At 47.2% G+C, this 21968-nt stretch overlaps 1 protein-coding gene across 1 annotated transcript; it reads right to left on the reverse strand.

Moving 5' to 3' along the window:
• Positions 1-387: 387 nt before the first annotated feature.
• LOC117587021 (iroquois-class homeodomain protein IRX-4) lies at positions 388-16741 on the reverse strand. Its single transcript, XM_034277435.1, has 5 exons — positions 15902-16741; positions 12292-12792; positions 5325-5431; positions 2659-2957; positions 388-2564 (listed from the first exon to the last, which is right to left on the reverse strand). Exons 1-5 carry the CDS (start codon positions 15941-15943, stop codon positions 1582-1584), a joined length of 1932 nt encoding a protein of 643 aa, XP_034133326.1. The 5' UTR covers positions 15944-16741; the 3' UTR covers positions 388-1581.
• Positions 16742-21968: the final 5227 nt, after the last annotated feature.

Below are 21968 nucleotides of genomic sequence, written 5' to 3' on the forward strand. Positions count from 1 at the left end.
ATTTCTGTAGCTCTAGCAGCCCCAGCTAACCATTTGATGATGTGAAACAAAAAGGATACCTGAATGATCAATTTAATAATGTGTGACTCTGGCAGCTTTTATTTGCATCTAAAGAGTTTCCTTCTGGCTTCTTGTGTTGGGTAAATTGCTCTGCAAATCTCGAATCATTATGCCAGAATCATCCCATACTTTTTACTCAATACTTTGATCTTTATTAGACAAAAATTGATGAGACTATATGTTGGAGTAATTCCTGTGATTGTTGTCCCCCATGGGCGCTGATTGATTGCTTGATGGAATAATCGGGCGTTTGTTGTTTTTTGAATTTATCTCTTTATCGTTTTTCTTTTTATTATTGTTGTTGTTGGTATTTATATACAGTTTTGCTTTACTAATTTACACTATACGCTTAGGGAGCTATAATTACGCGAGCTTACATACTTACAACTTGTGCATACATACGTACATCGAATACTCGTACATCGTACATCGTACATCGTACATAGATCTATAGTTTAGGAAATAATTACAGACACTACAGACGAAAATTATGGTACACATTAAGTAGAATAAATTATGTTTACAAACGACAGGAACAATTTTTTCAAAAAACTTAAGACGATAAAAACAATACGATAACAGCTGCTAAAAATCAATGATTGCTCGTGTACATTTGGCTTGGGGTTAAGGCTCGGGGCTCTCGGACTGGACCCTGGACTCTGGACTGATGATAAGTGATCGCTTCTGGTTGATATGTTTTATGTCCTAACCCGCCAGGTTTCCTTTAGAAGTTCCGCAATGAGCTAGCCACCAAAACTAAGCCCAAGCTTAGAACTAACTCAAATTAAAATCATAAAATTGATTAACTGACAGTTATAGATGGGTAGAAAGTGCACCTCTATAAGCTGTTCTAAGGGGTGTCTCTTTTTATTACTCCCTTCTTTCTTTTGGTTATGTTTTTTTTTTTAGTTTTGTCGAGTAGTTTATTTATTTTTTCTCATTGATGATGGTCGCCCCCTGCTATATTTTCTCAAAAATTTACATCCTATAAGCTCTGATTGCATAAGTGTGTGTGTGTGTGTGTGTTGGTTTGTGTGTGTGTATTTAATTAAAATTAAATTAGTTTCAAATGATTTTTGGACTATCGTTCTCCACAAAAAATTGCACAACGTCAGGGGTAGGAAGGGTGGTGCAGCGGCGGTTGGGATTTGGGTTTCTTTCTCTCAATGCCAAATGCCCGAACCGCGCCATGTTTCAGCTGGTTTTCTTTCTTTTGTTGCTTGCTATTTGGTATAAAGCGGCTTTAATCAAAATACCGAATAATCACATTGTAAATTATTGTCCGAAAGTGTATTATTTATGATACCTTTCCTTTGCCCGGTTCCTGCGATCAGTAGGCGATCAGCGACAGCCCCATTATGGCCGCAGCAGCGTCAGCTTTGGCGTCTGCTGCTGCAGATGTTGCTCCCGAAAAGCAATTAGGGAGCGAAAGGCAGAGATTGGGGAGGCTACTCCTCCCGCTGCTGCGCCATGGTTAACCATCGCCGTCGGATCTGGGGACGCACATGGTGACGATTGGGGTCATGGCTTTGCGCACAGCGAAGTCACATTCACGCCCGGCGATATTTTGCCCGACTGCGAGGACGATGACGAGGCGGTGGAGTTACTGGAAATTGGTCCCATCATATTCTGGGCAGCCGACTGTCCGCTCGATGTGGGAATGTGCACCACGTCACAGCCCATCGATGAGGACGAACTGGAGGCCGACGGCGATGCCACAGGCGGCGGTGCCAGCTGCTGCGGCCCACCGACCATACCGCCCGTCGTCGTCAGGCTGAGTGGTGCAAAGTGCGGACCATTGGCCGCTCCCGAGACGGCTGCCTTCCACAGCAGCGGATTCATGCCGAGACCATTGTGCGCCGCCAAACTGGCGTTGAAGGAGCGCTGATGCTCGAGGAACTCCTGCGTGGGAGCACTCAAATGCGCCGCCGCCGGACCGTAGAAGCCGCGGTACAGGTCGGGCCGCACATACGGCGAATAGTTGGGCATGCGGGCAGCCAGCGGGGAGAGGATCTTGCCCGGCGACGGCTGCTGACTAGGGTGGCCATAGAAGCCCGGATGCGACGGTGGCAGCTCTGCTCTGTCCAGACCATCCTTGGGCGCCGAGCTGGACTCTTTGCTGGTGTCCTTGGAGGCCATGTCGGCGAGCGACCAAATGCGCGGCTTCGCCGTACCCCCGACGGCTGTCTGCAGGGAGTTCTGCTGCGCCTGCTGGTGCTGCTGCAACAGTTGCTGCTGATGGTGATGGTAGGCGGCAATGTCTGGCGGTGAGCCCGCCGGCGGGCGGAAGTGATGATGCAACGCCGCAGGATGGAACAGGGGATGGGCGCCCGGCGGCATGCTGCCTGGACGATCATACAGATCGGGTGAGCCATTGGGCGAGCCAGGCCGCGACTCGGACCACTCGCTGTTGTTGCTCTCGCCGGGTCGATCCGTCATCATATCACCCAAGCGTCCGGAACGGTCTTTATCATCTGTAGAACCCACACCAGAATCTTTAGCATCTGCAAGGGAATGGGGAATAAAATTGAAAAGGGAATTGTTAGCATAAAGTATTTGAAAGCTTCGATGGTGCATCGAGAGGAGTTTGAAGCTCACCTAACAAATCATTCTCTTCCGTATTCTTGTCATCATCATCATCGATATTGGCATCATCATCGTCCACACGATTCCTTGGCTCCCACGTCATTTTGTTTTCTTTTTTCAGTCTTCTTCTCGCATTGGCAAACCACGTGGACACCTGGGTGAGCGTCATCTTGGTGATGATGGCCAGCATTATCTTCTCACCCTTGGTGGGATACGGATTCTTCTTGTGCTCGTTCAGCCAGGCCTTCAGCGTGGATGTTGTCTCGCGGGTCGCATTCTTACGTCTAGCCCCATTCAAGTCCATGCCATAACTGAAACGAAACACAGAACCAAAAATGCAGCAGGTTAAAGAGTTATTCAAATACATTAATACAGCGATGGGACTGGGCGAAACCATTCCCCGAATTGCAAGGCAGGTGATTAAAGGCAAATGGAATGCAGACCGAACGAGCGACCAAGCGACCAGCCTGGCCTTTACGGCCTGTACCCAGCTGTTGCCAGTTTGTCGCCTGAAGTTCCTTCCATGACCGTCTGTTTTGTTGTATGTGTGTGTGTGTATGTGCCTCCTCCCCCACACACACACACACTCACACACAATTGTTGCAATTTGTTAAACTGGTGGCATTGTCGCAGTCCGAGAGAGGCCAAAGGGTCCAAGCGCTTCATTGGTGGTGGGCGGTCGGTCGGTCAGTCGGTTGGTCTCTCTTCTGCGTGAAATTTGTTCATCATAAACGCATTTGCATGGCCGGGAACATTTATGTATGTGCAGTTTGCGGTCTGACACATTGTCCCCTGCTGTACCCCCCAGCAGTGCTCAGTGCCCAGTGCCTGACTGCGGCATGCAGCGCGAATTTCGATGGATACAACAACTGTCCTTTATCGCTTTTTGTGGGCAGTTAACATGAACGTTTTTAGTATAAAATGTATACGTACATATATGTATGTACCATACATTGTGCAGATGTGAATGCTGTGTGAATGTTTGAATATACTTTTCTGGGTATGCCATGTGGGAAGGCAAAGCAGCAGCGGAGAAGGTACAGATGGAGGAGAAGTTATATCTACATGTGTAGCTGTCTCATTTGTAGTGTTCCCTGCTCCTCTGTGACTGCAACGCTGACAACGAATGTCAACCGATGCTACATATACATATACATATGTACATATACATATACATATACATATGTATATGCTGCCTGCCTGCTCTGTTGCATTAATTAATTTAAGTTTGAGTGCGAAGAGTCGCCGAGTGCGAAACACCTGCGCAGACAGCTACTCTGCCTTTGATCACACGACAGCTGAATATATTTTTTTAATTCTCCCATCAGTGTGCCGCCGTTGCCAGCAGCTCATTATACCCCCCACTACACGGTACAGCACGAGGGGGCTTATACGATTTGTGATTGTAGAATGTATTTGCGGTTATGGGCAACAGTCAGAGTGTGCATGTTCCTTCTTAGAAACATTAGAAATCCGCATCTGCCGCCCCCACAAATGTATAAAATATTTTGAGCGAATGTATTGGCAAATTTCTGTTTTTGCTGAGCCTCAAAATGGTTTTATTTTGGTTAATTAATTAATTTAGAATTCAATAACGCAGGCACAAATTCAAATAAATAAGTTGTCTTTGGAAATATGTTTATAATTGTTCTGCTTCATCTAAGAGTCCTCCTATAAAAGTTCTCCATTAAAAGGTATCTTCTAGTTGATATTTTCTCCCTCTTTAGCATTCTTACAGATCGATTCCCGAGGCCAAAGCTGTGTTACAGTGTCGCCGCCGCCACGCTCCTAGTCGCAAAAGGTAGGGCCCGGACCGGCCCAGCCCGACTCGGCTCGGCTCGGCATTTCGCGCAGGTTATACCTTTTGAATTTTGAATCAAAAAATTCGCCAGTAAATTGTATACACCCCAAAGTACGTATACGCAAACGCCGCATACATAAAACAAAACACAGTAACCAACACGTCACGGCGAAATAACTCAAAATTGATTTATCGTGAATATATTTGCTGATAGACCCATAACGACAACACCAACAACGACTGTTCGGGGTTTGGGGTTTGGGGACAGTGACGTGGGTCCGGGGGGCATGTATGAGTCAACTTTCAAAATTTGTTATGAGTGTCAATTACAGTAGAAACAATGAGTGGAAGCATTGTACCTGTCCGAAACGTGAGGCTGACGTGACGGGATGTTGTCGATTGTTTAACCGACAATTGTGTTTGGAAATTTATGTCACAGTGGCCAACAGCAGCAGTAGCCAGTCGCCAGAAGTAGTACTTATCGACAGTAGCAACTTGTGGGCTTGTGCGCTTGTGGTTTCGGCGGAAGCAACAGTCGAGGCTCAGTCCGACGTGCATACGATCAATTACAAGCGAATAAATTGTGTGTGTTTGAGGATGGAAGATCGGAATGGGCATGCGTGCTAATATGCATGGCTTTTACTATTTCAACGCACTTTCCGTGGAGAATACAAAAAAGTACATAACCCGACCCGATTCGGTAGTCATTTGAATGCACCTGCACGCACTTGCCCCTGCCCTTCGCTTGGATGCAACTCACGATCCGCTGCAGATGGGGCGATCAACGCCTTAGGCCAGAGAGACCACCATAAGAGTTCGCGCCTTTGTCAGTACTTTTGGGTTGCTCAGGGGAATTTAATTGAAAATCAAATCTTACCTATTAAATGGATAGCCAGCGAATGCCGCATCATATGGATGATACATCGATGGATATGGCCAGGGTGATGCGCCGGCCACAAGGTTCTCCTTCAGATCGATTCCAGCCTGCAAGATGACAAAGCAAAAACGAAAATAAATATAGATTAATATTTTTTAGAATTAATTTCAAGACAAATTTCAAAGTCGAATTACTGATTGGATCTGAACTAAAGACCAATTGGCTGGACCTTGAACTAAAATTATAAAAAATCATGTTAAACAAATAATTGAAACATCTTCCAAGTTTATTTTTGTACCACATTTATTTTTGGGCTGTTATCAGGAAGAGATACGTCGTGGAATAAAAACCAATATTTTTGTGGAGTCTTTTAACAAGTCAAAATTCTAGCAAAAATTGTATTAAATGCGTTTGAGTTAAAGCTGATGGAACATATAAATAAATGGTATTTTCTACATGTATTTAGTGTGAGTTTTAGCATGTTTTCAGCCCACTGTGACGAGTGCTGCGTTAACTGATAAGGCGACAATCTGAACAGCATCGCTGAACATGTGCCCCAGACGTGGGGCTTCAGCAGCAACTGGAAAGCTCAACATCAGCATTGTGTCTGCATTTCTGTGTTAAGTCTCAGCGTGCACATAAATAGTATACCTATGCCCCATGGAAATCGCTATTTGCATGTCTCGATAAATGTCCAATGGAAAGAGCATTAGAGCATTCCTCTTCCATGGCTATAGAGCACTTCAACAGAGCCTCCTGTACGTTGTCTGTGTTCTGTTTTATAGTATATAGATAAGGCTACACGTTTACTACTAATACTGTCTTGTCTTGACTTAATTCGATGCGACAGTTGTCAGCTGTTTGCCGTTTTCCAACAGATAATGAAGCGAAGATGGCGCACAGAATATTGTCTGGCGTAGACAGACAGACAGACAGACACTTGGCTGCCTGCCTGCATGCATATACTTTATTTAATGCTCATTTCCGAACTGAAAACTAGACCAGTATTCATTTGGCTTTACTGTGTGTACATTTTATATATTGCCAAATGAAATGCACCGTCAAAATTCAGTCAATGTCGTTTGGTTTAGGCTGGTCAGCGGGTGTACCACAAAACAAGATGCGAAATCAATAAGAATTGAGCGATAGACATCTACATGGCACCGCAGGACGACGACGACGACGCAGTCAGGCAGGCAGGATGCACCACAGTATGCAGGTCTCTTCTCCTCACTTTTCTGTACAATACAAAATCTATTGTCTGGCAGAGGCAGAGGCGACACCAAACTGATGCCGTTCCCGTTGCCCTGCCATTACCCGTCGGTGTCGGTCGTCTCGACGAACGTCTGGCAAGATTACTGCCAAAGCGGAAATATTTTTATGTCGCCAACACGAAAATGTTTGCTGTTCCCAACCGCTATCAACCGACCATCGACCATCGACGGGTTCTGACTGCGACTGCGACTGCGACTGTGGCTGTGCCTCTTGCACTTGGATTGGGTTTGCTATAGGGATTGGGAGAGAGGTGGGGTTTGTTCAGGTCCTGGTTCGCGCAGCATGGGGTTGAGTACAAGTACAGCGACGATAGACTGATAAACAGCAACAGAAAGATCAGCAGGCAAAGGCAAAAGCAAAGCCAAAGGCGATGGCAGTGCCCAAGGCAAGGCCCTTTGACAGGTCCAAGCCTACTGCAGGCCAAAACCAACAAACTGCAGTTCAGAAATCCATGTCGGAGCAGACCAGAACGGTACCCAAGAGCAGTCATTTAGCCTGGGCATCGTACACTACATCCTTACACACATCCGTACACAACATCGTACACTATATTAAATTACAGCGAACGGATGGGCGCTGATCTCTGCGCTCTGCGCTCTGCTTCGGCGTTGCGTTGCGTTGGGTTCGGTTCGGTTCCTATTTCTCAATGGGCCGAAATCCGAACCGGTTTCTTACAACCTTTACAACAATCATTCGCGAGTCCACTGCCAAAAGTGAGGCCCGGCCAAAACCAGAGAGCCAGCCTGCAACAGAGTTGCAAGCTCTGTGTCTCTGTGTCTCTGTGTTGCTTTTTGGCTCTTTTGAATCTGTGTCGTGCGTGTTTGGAGCGGTGTGGAGTGCGTGTACTGGCCATGTCCATGCGGGTAAAGCGTACATAATAAATTGTAGCTGGGACCCGGCTACTACACACAGCAATAGAGCGGCAAGTTCTGCGCGTCCTCAGCGCTACTGTTGCCAGGAACACAGCCGGGAGACACAGTTGCTGCAACTGCAACTGCAACTGCACGCCTCTTGTGTCGACTTGCGAATGCGCTTGCGGTGGTTAATATTAACAAGATTCGACATGTTCGCATCTGCGTTTATTATTACCAATACACAGTGTCATGCAATGCAGAAGTCAGCCTCCAGCCTCCAGCCTGCAGCCTGCTGCCTGCTGCCACTTGTCTTCGGGCTTGGGTTCCATATTGCATTACCAGCGAACAACTGCAGTTTGTATTTACAAGTTTTGTACTGAAGATTGCACCGAAACGATACGTGTACATTCCGTAAGTAGTATTTATGCACTATCTAAGATAATCCAAGCACAGATTACCCCACTTTTGAGCTGCAGCAAATGTATGTTGCGATTTCTGTTTGCTGTTCTGCTGCCTCTCCTCCACTGCTGGCTGTGACTGGCAAATTAAATAATTCAAATTGAATTGCGAGCGACTGTTTATCTTCATTACGACTGAAAATTCTGAGACTGTGTACCCTTCACACCGAAAAACGTCAATGGACATTTTTGTTCTGGTTAGACCTAACGACAGGCGACGACAATGTAAAGGAACGACTTGGTGCGCTGCTCGCTCCGCGACCGGCTCCTGTGGTCTGTCGCCCTGATGCGCCACAATTTGAACGATGCGCGTAATGACGGGTCGAGTTAATTAATTGCTGCTTCGATTTAAAAATAAACGCACGTTTATCCGGCGCATTCCCGCCCCGAGGCAGCTCTGCCGTCGGCGACGGCCACGACCGACCTAAAGAATGAATGGAATCGTATTTGGATTTCGGAATCGGAATCGGAATCGGAATCAGAATGGGCATCAGAATCACAATCGAGAAAATTGAAATTGAAATTGAAATTGACGAGTCTACGAGTCTTGGAGTTGCGACTTCCGAGTGCCTAGTGCTAGTTGGAACCCAGCTCGGTGACATTTTCTTGGCTCGTTTCTTATTAAGTTTATAAAGTTGTACAATTGTTGTGGTTGTTGTTGTTGCTGTAGTTGCCGCCTTGGTATTGTGGCTCTTGTATGTTCTGTTGCCATGACTGCTAATTTGTTTGTTGTAGGCAACCATTCAGGCTTACAGCGTACAGAGCAGAGCCTGCCCTGCCCTGCCTCTGGGGTTGCCTTTTCCTGCCCTTCTTCGCGTCCCTCATTTGTGGGTGTGTATAATGTGCTGTGTGTGTGTGTGTGTGCGTGAGTGTGTACCATATAAAAGTGCAAAATTTACTGTTAACGAACATTCTCAACTTTGCCAAAAAGCCAAACAACAACGGCAGCAACACAAAAACTTTCCACAACACTTACTGCAACAACAACGAGGATGGGTGTCAGAGAGTGTAAGGGAGAGGGAGAGCCCGTAAATGTATTTAGTACTTGCCAGGCTCAAGCCCCCCTCCTGCTCCCAACCGTCGCCTCAACCATTAGAGCCCCAGAGCCCTGGAGCAACCCCCAAAACAACACGACACCACTTCGACATTTTGAAAGTTGACAAATCAGTGCATGTACCCCCCCTCCAGTTCCAGCACCCCCCTCCAGCAGCAAGCAGGAACACACAACGGCATGGAGAGACCGAAGCTCAAAGTGAGCTTTGGAGATGGAGATGTACAGAGGAGAGACAGCGAGAAAGAGAGTGAGAGAGATAGAGAGGAGAGGCTAGGCTGATTCTGGTTCTGGCTGTGAATCTGGAGTGTTGGGGTCTTGTTTTTGGGGGTTGGTTTTTCGGGCATAATGCAAGTGGGGTACTACGGCCTGTGGTCCGATTTGTAGTTGGTGCCTTGCTGTTACATTCTGTAAGAGAACTTTGCCAAAAAGCCAGAAGGAGGCAAAAGGCAAAAGTTTTTGTAGCTCCCACAGGACATGAATGTAGCACATTTGGCCCGACAGCAGCAGCCTCCTTTGTTGTCGTCACAGAGAGAGAGAGAGAGAGAGAGTTGTACTATGTTGCCGAGTGTGAAATTTCATGCTTGCATTGTTGTCGTTGATGATGTAGCGGCACTTAAGCTATGGAAAAGTCAATATACCATGTAGCATCCTCTCCTCAAGCGTCAAGTGCTTAGACACCCCACACAGAGAGTGTTCTGAGTGTGTTTAGATGCCATCCTTGCTGTGTACAAATGAAGCCAAATGGTTGTCCCTGAGTAGCTGAGTAGCTTCAACTCAATTAATAAACGAGAAATCGTTCTCTCCCAAGGAACTTTATTAAAAGCAGGCGCTGCCATTGCATGCAGATCGTTGGGAATGTGTTCCATTCCCTCATTAGACTTCTAAGGAAACTAATTATAAAAAGTGCAGCTGAACCTATGTACGAGTAAGTAGCATGCAACATTGTGCTGCTGCCTGCCTGCTCTAAGTAAGACAGACAGACATACAGAGTTCGGGTCGTCGACAACTTCAACCTTAGGGATAAATAATTTGACGGATAGTGATGTGACGGCAGGCTGGGGGCAAGTCGCAGGCGGACAGCCTGTCACTTGCGTGTTGACAAATTTATTAATAAGGTACGTTACAGCAGCAGCAGCAGTCGACGACGCCCCCGACACACACACACACACACACACAGCACAGAGCACAGAGCAGGAGGAAACTCCGGGCGCGGCCTTTGGGTCGGCCTATTTGTTAGCGGGCGGCGGCGGCTCTTCAAATGTATCTTGACAGCGATGCCGCTACAGCGCGGTTGCACCATCATCCACCATTCAGCATATCCTACACCATGCGACATCCACCTTCGACCATTTGTACACCATCTTCCCATTTAGAGCAAAAGTCAAAGAGTCCCCGTGCCAGTGGTAGTCCCGTGCCGTGCCGTGAAATATATAGAAATATATTCCCGCGCTGCGGCAAACTGACAGCCGCTTGACAGCTCGTGTCAAAGTAATGAATCCACCGCATTGAGCAGACACTTTTACAACTCTGCCGGAATCATATGCTCTCCACCGAAAACCCCCTGGAAGATGCAAAGAGAAATTGCTCCAGTTTAGGCGTTGGATCTAAGCGCCGGCGGCAAAGTGCCAGAGCGTCGCAGCAACACCCAAAAGTGACTAATTACGAGGCACGGATGATTTATATTACCAAAGACGCGACCCATACAGTTTGTCTTTTAAATGGTGCTATCAATATGGGCACACTCGTATGGCAATTGTATTTGTGTGTGTGTGTAAATCCTCGATCCATTGAAGAAGTGCGTGGAATTACTCGTCGTAGTGCTGACATTTCCATCAAATGGCTGTGTCAGCGCTCTTGGGCACAAGTCTGTGCCAGGGAGCTGGGGTTTGGGCAGCGCTTAATCATTTATCGATGGATTTTCGAATGCCACTCTCATGATTTCCAACACAGCACACAGCACACAGCACAATACACAAAGAATACCGCAAATACACGCAACTAAAATTTATACAAAATAGCGGCTACTGTGGCACTCGACCGGTTTTTACTATATACAAGTTTTTATTCGCTGTTGTTGCAGTGTTTGTTGTGCCCAAAAAACGAGTTCAAATGCGAATGAATATTGCATATTTAATTTTGGGCATTGTTGATAGCCGAAACGATGCGAGCAACACCAAAACACGAGCCTCAATGATTTACTAGAGTTTGTTCCACTAAAACAAAGTTGGATCTAATTTTGTTGAAATATGCAATAATCGAGCGGGGAAAAGTATGTGCGAAGACTGAAGCTCAATTTACTGAACCCCGGTAGTGACAAATACACCAGATATAGATACATATATACAAGATATATGTACGCAACGGATCATACCATTCATTAAACCGCGAGTTTCAGTTTCAGCGAATGTCAGCATTTCTCTTGCGAGTTCTGTCTCTGCTTCTGTTCTTTTTGCTGTTTGTCAACTTTTGAGATTCTCTTTTTGGTTTTTTTTTTTGACTTGTAAGCAAATAAATTAATGTGTTCACATTTTATTGGCTCATTTTTGAGGCAAGTTGAGTGCAAAAAAGGGGCCTCCTCCAGATGGATATTGATACGAATATTTCTCCAATTTCAACTACAAATTTGTGGGTAACTAAATGGGTGCCGTACCTGAATCATTGTGCGCCGCATGTGGTCCCCAAGTATTGTAACCAAATAGAATTGTTGGCAACACACACACACAAGGCCAAATTACACGATGTTCTATTAGAAGTAAAAGGACGAACAAAAGGGCCGTCGGCGGCCAAAGCGCCGGACATGTGGGCCGAGTCAGAGACGTGTCCCATTGTCGAGAAAAATGTCTACTTTAGGCTCGGGCCAGTCTCTGCTGGAGTCTCCCAGGTCGAGCCTGCCACACACAATGTGGCTTGAAATATCACCCAAAGCGCACACCACACGGGCCAAATGAGAGGTCAGCCTGCCATAGAGGCTCTAGGCTCCAAGGCCTGACAAATCGCTCGCTGGGCTGCTTAAAGCGCAAACCAAAAGCCAAGAGCAGACGACGGACAACACTGGTTCGGAAGCCAGTGTAGCCCATAGACTGGGTACACGATCAAATGACGAAGGAGACGACAACGAACCGACGACGCAGACGCAGACGCCAACGTGGACGTGGACGTGGACGTGGACGCCGATGGTGGTCTGCCGCTCCGACGCTGGACAAATTCACAAATTTATTGCACCATTGTTCAGTCATATGACTTATGAACAGACCAGACTGGACCGAGCACGAGTCCGAGTCCGAGTCGGAGTCTGAGGATCGGGGAGGAGGAGGGGTACTACTTACCGGATTAGCGTAGAACGGAGGTTGATCGCCGGCAATGCCCGAAAGGTATGCAGACATGCCCTCGGGGTAGACGCCGAGCGGTACGCCACCCGCCGCCGCCAGCCGCTGGTAGTTGAGCATATCGTACTGGCAGGAACAGATCGTCTGACCACTGACGGGATCCGTGTAGATGGTGCGACCCGTGTCGCAGCAGCGATTCGGATTGGCAGAGGCGGGCGGTGGCTGTGGACCGGATGAGTGCGGCTGTCCCGGTGGCGGCTGGCCGAGCACGGGCAGTGCCGGCAGTCCCGCTGCCGCACCGCATGGCGAGGTGGAGCGCGCTCCCTGCGGCACCGTAGACGTCACCATGCCACTGTGACCGGGCCCGGACACGGGCGTACCCAATGGCTGCTGGTTGGCGGGGCAAGCTAGTGTCGCCACCGTCGACGGAGGGGTCTGCGACGGCGCGTTGGTTGGAGGTGTGTTGGGCGATGAAGTGGCAAGGTGAGTTGAAACGGCATTCTGTCAATATATAAAAGATAAAAGCAATAAATGTGATCAGTATTCGTAGTGAGAACTTGGTTTTAATATACATTTAAATAATTGAAGGGGTGTTGCTGTTTCGCTATTAAGATGTCAAGATCAAACACTTGCAGCAATAAATATGTACGTATTTATGTAAAAATGTACATCTATAGTGCATTTACATAAGTCTGTACATATTTAACCCACGAGCTCTCAAATGTAATGCAGAATTCTATACACTAAAATTTGCTTAATGCATTCCAAAGAACTACGAGTAAAACTGCTCTAATATTTAATCTGTAATTTCTACGATCATAATTGAATATAAAAATTGATTTGATAAGTGATAAGATGATAAGTGATTTGTTTTATTTGATATCTTCAATGATCTATCTCTGTCAATTTCCCAATTGAAGTTCTTGTCTCCGCAATGTGCACCTCAGCGATTGGCGAGTGGGAGCTCATGATCTACAAGATTTCATGATCATCCGCCAATGAGTCAATTTTTTTTCATTTGAATTATCATAAATCTGAATTAAATTACTAAAATTATGCTAATCATTTTCACAACCAAAAAAGCTTTAGAGCAAGATCATCACTAAAAGGGTTTCTATTTTTTGGCTTCTATCTTTTAAAAAAAGATCCTCAAATTAGTTTTTTGTTATCCAATTCATTTTTGAGTTTATGGCGAACCATTAAAAGCGATGGCAGCCGATGGCAGTTGATGGCAGTTGATGGCAGTGGCTGCTGTTGCTTTTTCTTTCACTGGATACAAGTTCGATGGTCTACAGTGGGTTTGTGTGTCTGTCTGTCTACTGTACCGTGTTTGCAGCTACCAGCTACCAGCTGGCACTAAAACTTAATTAAAAACGTTGACTCTTATCAATGCGATAAGCGCGTCTCCTCGTAGGTATACATAATACAAGTCTATGGGCCTGCACTGGGGCCCTTCAAAACCATCTCCACTGCTGCTGCTGCTGCTGCTGCTGCTGCTGTCTCAGTCAATAAAATGGAACTCTCTCGCTGAACTCGAAGACCCCTTCGATGGATCGGCGGACGGATCTTCAAAGTGGGGCCGCCATTACCAACAAATCATGTTTTCGATTGACAACATTGATTTAAATTACACAGCCGATTGCTGCCAACGACGACAGCGGCAACAGCAACAGCAACAGCAACAACAGCTGAACTGCACTCTGCAGTGCCTCAAGACATCGACAACATCCACAGGCCAACATACAACATCGATGGCAAACGGCAACAACGTCCTAAGAGCAATTTGATTGTAAGTTGTCCAATGACTGGCCGGGGATCGTACTCGTACTCGTACTCGGACTTGGACTCTGCGGCGCTGTGTGCACACTGCCGGCACATAAGCCTATCGCGCACTTTTGTCAACACTTTTAGACGGCAAAGAGAACACAATACACATTACACTACACAACACAACACAACACACACCAATACTTGCAGCCAATACTCGTGTGTACATGGTGGAGACATGGAGGGACGCATCCGCGGACAAGTTTTCAGGTTTGTTTATCGTTGACTTGACTGCTGTCTCTTTGGTTTGCTTGTGTTAACTTTTTCCTGGGTTTCGGTTTGGTGCTTTGGGTTGCTTCTTCTCTCTCCCTCTCTCTCTCTCTCTCTCTCTCTTTGCATTTCCCATTTAACATTTTACAAATGATCCAAGGCGTAAGATACGATTTTTATCGCAGAACCGACGGTCAAATCGCTCGCTCCATGTATCGGGACGGCGGCCGAGACCAAACAATGATTGATACTCCGCCGCCTGGCCCTAGATGAAACGCCCTGCAGTACATGCATAGGGATCGTTTCCCTCTGCCCGTCTCGTGCTTTCATCGAGTGACAACTCAAGTGGCCCTATACGATTAAAAATTAATTCCCGGTGTTTGTGTTGCCCAATGGAAAATGTATCGCCAGCAGCGGCGGGTGTTATCAGCTGCCACTTTGAATCCGCCGCCGATGATTATCGCTTCCCAGTGGTACGTATATCTATAGAGGTTCCAATAAGCGTAGCACTCCAACTCCTCGAACATTGAAATTGGAAACGAAAGCGATGCATAGATGATGGATAGAATGACACAAGTGATGGGGGCAAGGGAATAATCATATTTTTCAGTAATATTTACTCCAAGATTAATGGAACTTAATGAGAAGAAAGAGTTCTCGCTGAGAGTTGCATTTGCGGTTGCAGCCATGCCACAAGTTGCATTCCAAGTTTACATTTGGGCAAGAAAGAGAGGCGCAACCATACAGCATTAACTTGCCACATTTTCCAGTCGATCGGATTACCAAACAGGCCTCTTGCTCATGTACTATTTACGAGTCTGAGCCGAGGAAGAGTCTCGGGTGTCTCAGAATCTTATTGGATTGAAATTTGCTGACCTTCGAGAGACATTTTCTCTTTAGATTCCACACTGTAGAATGATGTCTGACGTTTGTAGTTGTCGTTGAGTGGCTAAGAACAAATGTAGCACATTTGTGGTCCTGACATTTGCCAAATCCACTGTGGACTTGGCAGACAATCGATTGTAAGGCATCCACTTTAATTTATTTTTAAGTACATTTCCTTTTGCCAAATCAATTTACACGCTCAACGAGCGAGTGAAACAAAGGTACATACATTTTATCTTATATATTTTTATATATTTAAATACTGTGTCTGACAAGTGCTCGGTTCTATGTTCCTTTCGCTCTTTAGCCTGCCGTTGATTTCAAATCTAGTAAATTCGTGTTGTGGTCTGTCTTTGATCAACAAGTGCTGTCTGACAATAGAATTTATGTAACTCTCTGTAGATGTGTATCCAAATGGCAAATGTAGTTAGTACGGGAAGGTGGTTCAAAGGTACATCATCTAAAATTCCGCAGCTTAATCCTTTCTTAATGATCATCTTGATCGGGATAGGCAGAATTTTGCCTCAGTCAGTTTAGACTTTGCTCTCTCCCACATAGAGAGAATTACACAATAGTTTTCTCTATGAATGAACGCTGAATTATGCCAACATTTAGTGGTTCCAGCATCTTGAGAAATATCCCCAAATGGCTGTAAAAAAGTAGTAGTAATTCCAAGTTTTATACGCACCATTACTAAACAGATACCGGTTTCATTACTGTGCACTGTCATTTAATATTTATTTTTTACTCGCTCTTAACTTAAACTTGAAAGTATTCTGGAAGTCCCGATCTAGATCTAGAACTCTCAAATTCACGGGCAAACTAACGCACTGCCAAATAATTCGATAAGTGATTTTGTTGGTGCTGTTTGTTTTGTTGTAAACTTTAGCTGTGAGCTGATTGCATGTCGAATACTTGTGGGGATTTCATTTATGTATAATTATTTCACAATTGCCTTTTAATGGTTGAATATTTTGTTGTTTTTTTTGCTTTAGCACATTGGCGCGACGGAGTCTCAGTATTTGTTGTGGGATGTTTTTGCACACTGTGTGGGGGCGCGGCGAGACACTTTGCCGACGGCTCGAGCGTTGTTACAGTTTCAGTTTCAGTTGCAGCCACAAATAGCAATCCAGTACTACGGGGCACGGCACGGCAGGGCACGTACACGGGCACGTACACGGGCACGGGCACGGCTTAGTGGAGATGCACAAATCCGCGACGGCTGTGTGACGGCGGCGGCAACGGAAGACGACGACGATGATGGGTTGGAGCCGGAGTTTGGAGACCAGACCGAAGAGTCGTGTGTGTTGTCGGAATACGAACCAATGCGGAGGAGCTGGCAGGCAGTCAGGCACACAGGCACACAGGCAGCACAACCTGAAGCGACGGCGCGCAGCAGACGAAACCCAAGCGGCAGGCAGTCACAGGCACAGGCACAGGGCACAAGCACGGGCGGCACAGCACAGCACAGCACAGCACAGTCGGCACAGCACACGAACGATACGAACAATCTGCGTAACAGTCGAAAGTAGACTAACATGAGTTTCTTGAGCAACTACAAAGTGTACGACAAATGGGAATTACACGACAACCGACAATCGAAAACAGCGAAAAACAGCAACAGCAGCAAGCAGCAAGCAGCAGGCAGCAACAACAACAGCTACATGCCGCACACCACCACCACCACGACGAGAGCAGCAGTGGCAGCAGCAGCAGCAGCAGCACACAGATACTCCATACCAGTGCACAGCCTCAAGGTATTGGTGAGCGAGCGACAGAGAGAGAGCGACAGAAAACTTGTTTCTCCCCCTTACTTTTTACTCTTTCTGCAGGCACACACACACACACACACAGCAGTGTGCGCTGGTATTGCTGTTGTATCTGGTGGTGGTGGTGGCTCTCTCTGTATGTGTGTGTGAGTATCTGAAAAAGAACGAGTGTGCATGTGTGTGTACTCCGAGTTCTCGTACTCGTACGAACGATGACGACGAACAGCCAACACGGAGCGTAACAACGGCAATAATGATTATCATTATAAGTGGGCTGGCGCTGGGGCAGGCTCTGTGGCTAAAGCTGTAGCTGTGTGTGTGTGTGTGTGTGACACGTACTGTGAGTGCGAGCGAGAAGATGGTAACCGAGAACCGGTTGCGTCATGGGAACACATCCGGACGGAGGGGCAGGCCAACATACAAAAAGTATCTCAACTGCTGCTTGGTCTGCCTGTGCTGCTGCTGCTGCTGCTGCTGCTGCTGCTGCTGCTGTGACCATAAATAAAGTATCTGGCAGTTGCGGTGTGCTAGAGTGAGATAGCAAGTGCCCGGTCTGGGCCACGAATCGCATTCGGCAGCAGCACAAGCAGCAGCAGCAGCGACGACAACGACCAGGGCAGTTGTTGGCTGTTGGCTGCGCTTCGCCTCGCTCTTTGGCACTTGGCGCTGAGTGCGAGCGGTGCGGCAAGATGTGGCCCCGGCCAGAGAGAGAACATGAAAAAATTAACTTAACAACTAGAAAAATGGCTGTTATTGCGTGTTGTTGTAAATGCCGATGTATGTATTTGTAAGGCAATGTTTTTGTTGCTGTTGCTGCCTCCGTTGCAACGCTGCTACTTGCTGCTGCTGCTGCTGCTGCTGCTACGACTGCGACTGCTGCTGCTGCTGCCGTGGGTGTTGCTGCCGTGTATTTGTTGCCATAAACAACACAACAACAACACGAGAACGTCGCGACGTATGAAAGCAAAGTGTTTGGCTCCGCTCCGCTCCACTCTCCCACTCACTCTCTTGCTGCCTGCTGCTCGATGAAATAAGAAAAAGCTTGATGAACATGAACGAAACGAAACGAAAGTCGTGAAGAAGAGGTTGGGCCAAATGCTGCTGCCGTTGCTGCTGCTGCTGCTGCTGCTGCTGCTGTCGTTGCACGTAGTACCTCTGTACACTGTGGCGATGGGTAATGTTTTATCATCTGCCACCCGCCAACTGCCATTCCCACTGCCACTGACCGCTTTGGCTGTTTGCTGCTGCTGGGATTGGTGGCATCTTTCGCGCTGCCGCAGTCAACGTTTGCTGCTGCTGCTGTCTCTGCTGCCTCTGCTGCTGCTGCTACATCTACAACATACGCTCTTACATTTTATTATGTAGGTATTTGTTTCTGCTTTTTTTTTGTTTCTTTCTTCTGTTTTTTGTGCTCTGTTTTTCGCCTCTTTCCGTGGCGTTTCTTTAACTTTTTCTAATTAATTGAAACGCCACTCGAGAGGAGTGACGGCGCTGCCTGCCTGCTAGAGCGGGATGGCTACACCACTGACACGTCGTTTATAAGTCTGTATATCCCATGTACCCCTCGCACACCCCCTCCAACCGTGCAACCATCCAACCATCCAACCATCCAACCCCCTCTACAAATGTACCTATGTACTCAGCTACTCGTACTCGTACACACAAATGGGATGGATGTAGACTATATTCGAAAGCTACTTTGTCGTGGCAGGCAATCGGTGGCACACCCCCTACCCCCTGCCACTGCCACATGGTGTCGCACACGCAGTAAACAAAGTCTTACAACATTTGAATGAAGTCACTTTGTACGTGTACTCCAGCTCCAGCTCCAGCTCCAGCCCCTGCTCCCTCCTCCTTAAGCCATTAACAACTAGTTTGCCTCAATAGTCATTTGTTTTTCAACGATCTTTCGATCGCCAAAGTTGCCTGCAACATACTCGTACTTCTGCGCTGCATGTGCAGAGATCAATGGTGGAGGTACTCATATTACCAATAGGATAAGTTTGAGATCTTTAATGGAATCCTTAAGCATTGCGATTCCCATCAAAAAGCTGTTTGAAGAGGCGTTCTTCGTATAGGCATTTGCATTACGTATACGCAATATTGTCAACACGGAAATGCAGTTAATTTTGAAGGTCAGAAGGGGCATCAATTCATGATTAAGCATTATTTGTGGAACATCTAAAAAATATACAAATATTATAAAGAGAAACATACATTCGATTTCGGTAAAAATATAAAATAAAATATGGAAAAAAACTTCCATATCTAGATTTGGTTCCCCTTTATTATACATTTGTAATCAAATAAATTTAAACCGAAAATTGACTTCCCTTTACTTACTAAAATTCCTTCCCAGACCTCCACCTTTTCCCGCATTCACATTGCTAACGGACATTGCCAGGCACACCACAACAGCAAATGTAAACCAAAATCAGTGAAAATATTGTACTGCATACCCCGTGAATATAATTGATAATCATTTGGCAGATCCTGCCAACTGAGAAAAGGATCCCCGGCGCAGAGCATCTTTCAACGTTGTGCGGCCTTAATTGGCTCGCGAGCAGGCAACAAATTCAGATCACGTCAAGTCATTGGCGCGACTACAAAATTGCCGTCGCCTTCTCCACGGGGACTCCAACAACAAACTCCAAGCAGCAGCTCCCCGGCACGGCTCGGCCATGACACTCGCAACCGCAGAGCCGCAACTGGAGTCGTGGGGCGGTGTGTGTGGTGCAGGAGGGGGAGGCGCGAGATTGGCCACCAGTCTTTTTCGGGCTCAGCCCCAAGGGGGGGGCGGGCACACAGTCGCTTACTGGCGCTAAGAGGCCAGAGAACGAGAGAGAGAGAGCGAGAGCTAGATATGGCATGGAAAAGTTGCCCCCAAAGGCCGCAAGCAAAAGCGGGAGGGCAAGATGATGCCCGGAGTCGCCCACTCCGCTTGCCACATGCCACTGCCACGCTGCCATCCCACTGCCACTGCCAGTCCGCAGTCGTTAGTCGCAGTCGATCCAAATCCAGAAACAACGTTCAGTCTTTGTTTAACGATTTTTATATTTCGAACACGAGATATATTTGTATCCTTTGTGTTTTTCGTGTTGCCACAGAGCATGAGGCAGGCAGCGAGGCAGCGTTGTATCTCTCTGTGTGTTGTAGTTGTACGAGTATTGATGGCAGCAGCAGCAGCAGCAGTGGCAGCTTTTGGGCTGCCTTTCGTATCTTTTCGCCTCGTCACACACACACACACACACACACACACACACACAGATTGTGTGTACATATGTACCTGTGTGTACGTGTGTATCTTTTCTTGTGCTTGCAACAGCAGTGGCAGTGGCAGTGGCAGCAACAGCACCGCTCAGGTTGTTACTACCAGAAGGCATTTGGCATTTGTGTTTGTGCAGAGCCAATGACGATTGTGAGCTTTGAGGCTCAACTTTCTCGGCACTTTTCTCACAGTTCTGCCCCAGCTCCCCGTATCTCTTGTATCTCTCTCTCTCTCTCTGTGTGTGTGTGTGTGTGTGTGTGTGTGTGTGTGTGTGTGTACAAGGGAAGCGCGTGTAGCCAGGCAGCGCCGTGTGTGCGTACGACACGAATCTTAATCTAATAGATACAAATGAAAAGGTGCTTGGGTGCTCCGCTCTGGTGTAATCGCTTTGACTCGTCGGCATCGTCGCTTGGAGCTTAGAGGAAGGGCTGAGACTCAGACTGAGACTGCGGTTTGTTTTACCACCTCCCAGTCCGCACCAATCCACCAAAATCAAGTGGATCGGATATTGATTTACTCGGGTATCTGCAGGCAGCCTTCTGTTTTCCTTCAGGCAAAGTTTTGGGCTGTGGCAAAGTTTTTGATTGATTTTCTTAAAGGAGTTGCGAGTTCATTATTAAGATACAAATGCTGGAATGAAATGGGAACATATGTACAGAAATAGATGTGTGTACATCAAGTTGGGGCCTTGACTGTTGTCTGGGAGGAGCAAACCTTTGCATTCGTCTTGGGCTTGTGTCTTATGGCTTGGCCATAACACCATAACTGCAGCACTACAATCCGAGGATGTTGCAAGTTGCAAGTGGGCCAGAAATGCAGCCAACCAGCTAACCGACCAACCAGCCATTAATGAAGAAGAACCAGCAAGCAGCAAGCAGCAAGCTGCCAGCAAACGGCAAAAACAACTCGGCAAAAGGTGTGTTCCTCTGTCTCTGCCTCTGTCTCTGCCTCTGCCTTTGCTCTATCACTATCTCTGTATCTGTAGCTGTGTCCGTGTCTATGTGTGCACCTGGGGCAGGGTTTAATGCTGGAGTGTAACGACCAGACCAGATAGATACTGCCTGATGCTCTCTCTATGCTGGAGCACAGCCATCATCGACATGCGATGAACATGAAACAAGTTGTACACAGATAATCATAAATAAACGAGGCAACGGGGCAACGGCGGACGAGCGAGGAAAAACGAGCTACGTGAACGGGCTTAAAAGACAAGACAGAGACAGGACGATATGCAGCAGAACGAACGAAAGCTTTGCCAAGAGATAGACAGAGAGCGAGAGAGCGCTCGAGACTGTGGCGAGTACGAAAGAGCCAGCAAGCACGAACACGAGCGCCAGAACTAGCGCCGGGGTCGGTCGGACCCTGTGGTTCCTTCCCTTCCTGCAACTCCCCATTGCCGAGCAGCGTTCGATTGGTAGCGCAGGGGCACACGGCCGCAGCACACAGCACACAGCCACATCCCCAGTCCCATCCCAATCCCAATCCCTATCCCTGGCTGGCAATCGTAGAAACACTGCGAGCCAGATAAAAAGATACTTTTGCACACGGGCGACAGCTACACACGTTGCTGCATCTCACTCACACACACACACTCGCACAGACACACACACGTCGAATGGGGCACACAAAAAGGGTCCGGGCTGGGTCTGTAGATGTGTGTGGGGGGAGGCACTTACAGAGAGCGAGCGAACGAGCTGCCTGCCTGCCACTTGGCGGTT

Source organism: Drosophila guanche, unplaced genomic scaffold (assembly GCF_900245975.1).
Source record: "Drosophila guanche unplaced genomic scaffold, DGUA_6, whole genome shotgun sequence".
Classification (NCBI taxonomy): domain Eukaryota; kingdom Metazoa; phylum Arthropoda; class Insecta; order Diptera; family Drosophilidae; genus Drosophila; species Drosophila guanche.